The sequence below is a fragment of the Asterias amurensis genome, chromosome 18 (assembly GCF_032118995.1).
Source record: "Asterias amurensis chromosome 18, ASM3211899v1".
Taxonomy (NCBI): domain Eukaryota; kingdom Metazoa; phylum Echinodermata; class Asteroidea; order Forcipulatida; family Asteriidae; genus Asterias; species Asterias amurensis.
The window spans coordinates 10,862,305-10,868,304 of record NC_092665.1 but is presented as its reverse complement, the minus strand read 5'-3'; the positions used below and the strand labels follow the sequence as shown (position 1 = coordinate 10,868,304).

At 41.0% G+C, this 6,000-nt stretch overlaps 1 protein-coding gene across 1 annotated transcript; it reads left to right on the top strand.

Annotated features, from left to right (window-relative positions):
* Nucleotides 1-1,376: 1,376 nt before the first annotated feature.
* LOC139950719 (trypsin-like) lies at nucleotides 1,377-3,958 on the top strand. The gene is made up of 5 exons (XM_071949508.1): nucleotides 1,377-1,514; nucleotides 1,773-1,935; nucleotides 2,537-2,796; nucleotides 3,124-3,269; nucleotides 3,656-3,958. Exons 1-5 carry the CDS (start codon nucleotides 1,463-1,465, stop codon nucleotides 3,842-3,844), a joined length of 810 nt encoding a protein of 269 aa, XP_071805609.1. The 5' UTR covers nucleotides 1,377-1,462; the 3' UTR covers nucleotides 3,845-3,958.
* Nucleotides 3,959-6,000: the final 2,042 nt, after the last annotated feature.

Genomic DNA, 6,000 nt, shown 5'->3' with positions numbered 1-6,000 from the left:
TCCTGGACACCGTGAAACTCTCCAAATCACTCAACACATTCAAGAACAGTTTAAAAACTCATTTTCATAGAGAAGCTTTTTGCTAAGTTGATTTTCTTTTTGTGTTGTTTGCTACTTTCATTGCTTGTTGTTCCTTTGTAGAGTAGTGCCATGAGCGCCGCTTGCGGCGGATACCGGCGCTTTATTAAGTGTCCATTATTATTAATTATAACAGTACTTTGTTATCCACGATGCCTTTTTTTTCTTATATCTTATTTATGAGGTTTTTAAAAAGTACTAACACTATTCCGTTTGTTTAAGTGTGGGTTTATTTCAGTGTTTGCTTGTGTCTGTGTTTGCTTCTTTGCGTTGAAGTGTTGTTTTAAGGGTTGGGATTTTTCTTAAGAGAAACATTTCTTATTTGCCTATATTTTATACAAAGAGACACACATATAAAACAACCCCCCTTCTTTCAGTAACAGTAGTGCATTGCATCAATTACAACATGTGAACAACGAAACGATGACAGATGCGTTTGTTGTCCATGTTCCCAGGTGATAACAATTTGTTACCGTTGGTGGAAACAAGATACGGTGCTGGTAATGTTTTAGTTCGCAGTTTTAATCAGTTTGATTCATTGTTTTAAGTGATACTTTATCACATCAAGCCTGTTAGGAGAGTAGTTGCCAAATATGTTTCATCATTTTCTATCAAAACTGCTCCAAAGAAGTAATTTACAGGGGCACGTGTACCTGGAAACAAAGTCACAGCAGGTATAAGATATATAGGCTGTATCAGACAGCATCTAAAATTAAAGGCAGTGGACACTATAGGTAATTGTCAAAGACTAGCCTTCACAGATGGTCTATCTCAACACATGCTAATAATTATTTTGAGTTTTTACCAATAGTGTCCACTGCCTTTAAACATTGTCAGGGTCCCAAAGTGGGCCAAGACCGCACCCAGTAACGAATTGCTTTTCTCGTGGCCTCGTTCGTCTCCTGGAATTTCCCTTCTGTTTCACCTTGGCTGATGATATTATTGTATTTGAGGGCGTTGGGAGCCACAAAGGGCCAAATATCCCGAACCCAGGGAGATGTAGAAACAACCGAGAACGAAACGAATCTCAACCACAAATGACAGCCTAAACATGTGTACCCAGGGATCGAGTTCAACAACAGTGCATGGTGCACTTTGTGTTACTCCTAGAAAAAAGAACAAGAAGACAAATTCAGCAAACATTCAGAACTTTATAGATTAAAAACTATTTGCTAATCTTGTTCATCCTAGATACAACATTCCCACTCGTATCAAGAGAGTGTGTGGCTGTGAAAGTGCCACATGTTGGATAACGTTTAAAAAAGGACGATAAAGAAGGTTAATTGTGTGAGATGAAATTGAAATCATCATAATCGTACGTGATACATCTTGTCTATATAAGTGAGCTGAAAGTTAGCAGTCTATTCACTTTCAGCCGAACTGAATGATCGACCACCTTGTAAGAGTAACCATGGAGGGTCTTCTTCTTACGCTCGGTGAGTTTCTTTCCTTTTGGGGCCTAGCAATATACGTGAGCTTGACTGCCATAAAAGCAGACAGTGTGTTTCAATGATATTGACATCTAGGGAGGGTCTAACTTTGAAATGTACATGTGCCCAAAATAATGACGAAACTAAACTGGTATGAAGCAATGCAGCTTTTGCTAACATTCAGAAACGAGTTCCTTTTAAACAAAGTGATTTTGTACACAAATATTTTTTTTTTTTTTTTTTTTCCCTTCTTTTCTTTGTTAGCTGTGCTGATCCCAAGCTGTTTGTGCTCACTCATCATTGGTGGACATGAGTCTGTCCCGCACAGCCGACCCTACACGGCTGCCGTAATGTTCCCAAATAAAGATAACTTATGTGGGGGTACTTTGGTTCACCCAAGCTGGGTTGTCACCTCTGCCCAATGCTCGTAAGTACTCACCGACTATAATATACTACTTTAACTGCATAAACGATCACTTCTTGAAAAATTCATACGTCATTTGATTCTCTGTATGCAAGGATGTCACCAGACCATCCGTATAATGTGGTCTTTGATTAAAACGAGCACCTTTGCGCCAACACTCCATAATGCCTGGACAAAATAAGAGGACAGTGAGAAGTTGTATGGTAATCAGAAAACTGTATTAAACATTTATTCTCTAGAAAAAACATTGTTTGAGATGAGCGTCCACTGCTTTAGGCGGGGTTCGATGCTTCCGGCCTTCTGTTATGGGGGCTTACCTTGCCATGTCAAGCATTCCGACTCCCGGTCCTTGCAGACCTCAAATTCTAAATCTGAGGTCTCTAAATCAAATTCGTGGAAAATTACTTCTTTCTCGAAAACTACTCCACTTCAGAGGGAGCCGTTTCTCACAATGTTTTATACTACCAACCTCTCCCCATTACTCGTTTACCAAGTAAAGTTTTACGCTAATGAATATTTTAAGTAATTACCAATAGTGTCCACTACCTTTAAGTGTCAAAACCGGTTGTTGATGTGGTTAACAAAATATTTTTGTTTGTTTTAGCCTTGGACATGGTACAAAAGACTACGTTGGCCTCGGTTATCATAACATTCTGCAACACGACAGTCCAAAGCTTCAGTTCATCCAAGGAACTTGGATTGTACACGACAATTTTGATAAAAGTACTATGGAAAGCGACATCGCCTTGATTCATCTGGACACACCCGCCTCTATGAGCAGTGACGTTCAGGCCATCAACATCGCTTCAAGCGAGCCAAAGACGGGTCTGAAACTGCTTTCTACCGGATGGGGAAGCCTTCACCGTAAGTTTATTTGCCTCTGCAGAATCTATCTCAATAAAATCGTTGGGGACTTATGCCACGGTGACCCCTTTTCAGACGCAGTACCGCAACAAACCTACCAGACTAACCCGTTGCGCATTTATATGAACAAATACATGGTCTTGATACAAACTCTTGATTTTGGCACTCTACAAATGACCTTTGATTGATTGATTGATTGATTGATTGATTGTGTCTGGTGCGCGGCTAATAGCGCTGGAAATGTGCACCAGATAAGCACGCAGCTTTGAATAACTTTAAAATTGATAAAACCAAATATTTATGTTTACTTTTCTATATATATTGTAGCCGTCTACTGGGAGCGTCCAGAAGAGCTATATGAGGTGGTTGTATTTGCAAACAGTCCAGAAGACTGCAAAAAAGCCTACGGTAGCTCTGTCAATGATAACATGTTCTGCGCAGGTGTCCAAGGAGGGGGTAAAGACTCATGCCGGGTAGGTTAACTGTTCAGCGTACCAGTCGAGTCAAATTGATGCAGCATGTATTATTATGCTAATAAACTGGCCACGAACTACAACAATGTTTACCATATAAGATGTTGAACCCAAGTTGACTAACAAGGTTACCGCTAACATTGGGCTGGATGTCTTAATTGGCAGAGCTCTCGGTCAAATTGTTTTTTTAAACCATTTTGTTTTACTTTGCTCAAGACCTCTTTTCCCGCCCGAGTTATATTTTGTGTGAATGTAATTCAGTTTCTTTTACTTCAATGCGTTTATCATAAACGCATTAAGACACATATTATTTAACAGAAGAAAACGCCAGCCAGGCAGTATAATCAGCTACTGTTCATAAATTTTGGCTTTATATCTTTGAACAGGGTGACACTGGTGGTCCAATCGTCAGTAACTTTGCCCCAGACTCCCACCAGGATGGTGTGTTGCTTGAAGGCATTATTAGCTGGGGCATCGGTTGCGCACAAGACACACATCCTGGAGTCTACACAAAGATATCCAACTATTGTGATTGGATAGACCAGAAAACCAGTGGCGAAGTCAAATGTGTGTAAAAAGTTTATACTGCTGTTTAAATAAAGCCTCACGATTAACGACTGAATATTGCTGGTGACTAAAATTGTAAGCTCTTAAATCTCCTAGACTAGAATTTACCCCACTCCAGCGGCTTAGGTTGACACAGAACACCGGTATACAATGTAACTGTGCAACTCAGACTCTACGTCAGTTTTACCCATTTCTAGATTATATTGACATAAACTCCTGGTCAACCATAGACTTGATGACAAGTCGATAGGCGCTGTCTAACTGTCTGCCGTTCATGCAACAGTCACAGTGCGATTATACACATGCAACAGTCGTAGGTAGTACGTGGCAGCTACTGACTCATACATACATACTGGAATCGAGGATGAATGTACCGTCTCCGCAGCTACATCGCGCTGTAACCACACCGCGCTTCAAAATTACCGTCTTGACTTCATGACTAGGGCAACCAAGAAATGGGTCACTCAGGCTCCACGGGCCCTTATCAGTCCTGACACGGGGAGTTTTTTATTTTATAATGGAGCTGATGGTATCGTGTTTCAGTATACTATAACATACAGTAATACCAGTGAGGCACAGAAGCCGTTTAGATTGACGGCAGACGTCTGGAGGTAATACTCGTCTTTTTAAAAATGATTGTGCAGTTTTCAAACGAAGACACGAATATTCCAGTATCATATTTCTTTAGTTTATCAAGGCAAAACACAAACTAGGTTATGTAAAACAAACAAAGTGTAAGTTTCAGATTCTGAACAATGTGTTGCAAAGAATGCGCAAAGATCAAAGATTGATGGATTTTATAAACCTGAAAAGAAATACAAAAGAACAAAACTGTACATACTGCCACGTGTGGCATCCTGGAATTGAATTAACTTCTTCAAATTAAATCTTAACATTATCTAACCATTCGAACTACACTGATATCATTTGAACAATAAACCAGGCAAAGTGTACAAAGGACCTTTGATTTCTTGATCTTTTTCAGAGCTGTTTTTTTTTTTATGACTGGGGTTAAAGGGTCAATATTCATTAACGTTCGTTAGGAAAAAAACTTCACAATAATTGATTTATTGCCCAATAAATCCACAGAAAATTGCACCAACAATCGAGAGCAAACTCGATAAGGACCCAGTTCATGTGTCGTCATCATCAGAATAATCTTGGATGCGCCATTTTGGTGGTCAATGTCACTCAGCGTTATTCAGTGTGCGTTCGATTAAAGCTTCCCTTAGTCCCCCCCCCCCCCGCGGTGCTCACTCGGGTGAGCCCCCGACAAGAGCTAAACGAACGATCTCTCACCGCTCTCGTAGGGACGTCATACAGCTGGGGCCGGTCCCACAGTGACCCATCATTCCACAAGCAGGGCACTTGGGGCTGACCTGGGTGAGCCCCTGGAATGACGTCAAAGCTATTCGAACGCACCGGGGGCAGACCGGTTTCGACCCAGGGAAGTTAAACGAACGCACCCTCAGTGAAGTGCGCATAGGCGACGCGGCGTTTACACGTAAACCTACAAGGGGGGTTTAGCTGCACGTTACGCAAGCAACGTCAACGTGAACGTCAGTTATTGTATTGCTAAAATATCACGTTTTTAGCATACATGAACATCCTTTTTTGTTCAAGTCAGGTACGTACGTGCACACGTCCTACGTGAGCACAAAAATAAATAAAGCCCTAAAAATTGTGTGGTTGCTAGGTGACGTCCCACCTAGAAACAACACAATTTTTTTGACGTTCGCGTTCACGTTTTTTGCTCACGTAAAGTGCAGCTAAACCTCCCTTGACCACCATTAGTGACGTGGCACAGTCGCCGCGTGTGACGTGGGTGTAAGGAGTCAATAGGGACTAAAGTTGACCATTATGGACCATTCGGCGATTTTGCCTGGTAGCCAGGATGTATTAAGTGCATAGATAAACCTTAGAGCTATGACTAGTGGTTGACAAAAGTTTGCTGATCTAACTTGCTCCTAGTATCATTGCTTAGGGGTGCTAGTACTGTAAACACTAATGCCAGCCTATTAACCTTGCTTGACACCGTCAAAATATGTAGGATTTGAAACTTTGCAGCTTTCTTTCCATCAAAATATGTTAACAATTGGACACCATCGATCTTTTTTATGTGACAGTTTTGATTAAAGCGTCTAATACTTTTTTTCGGGGAACA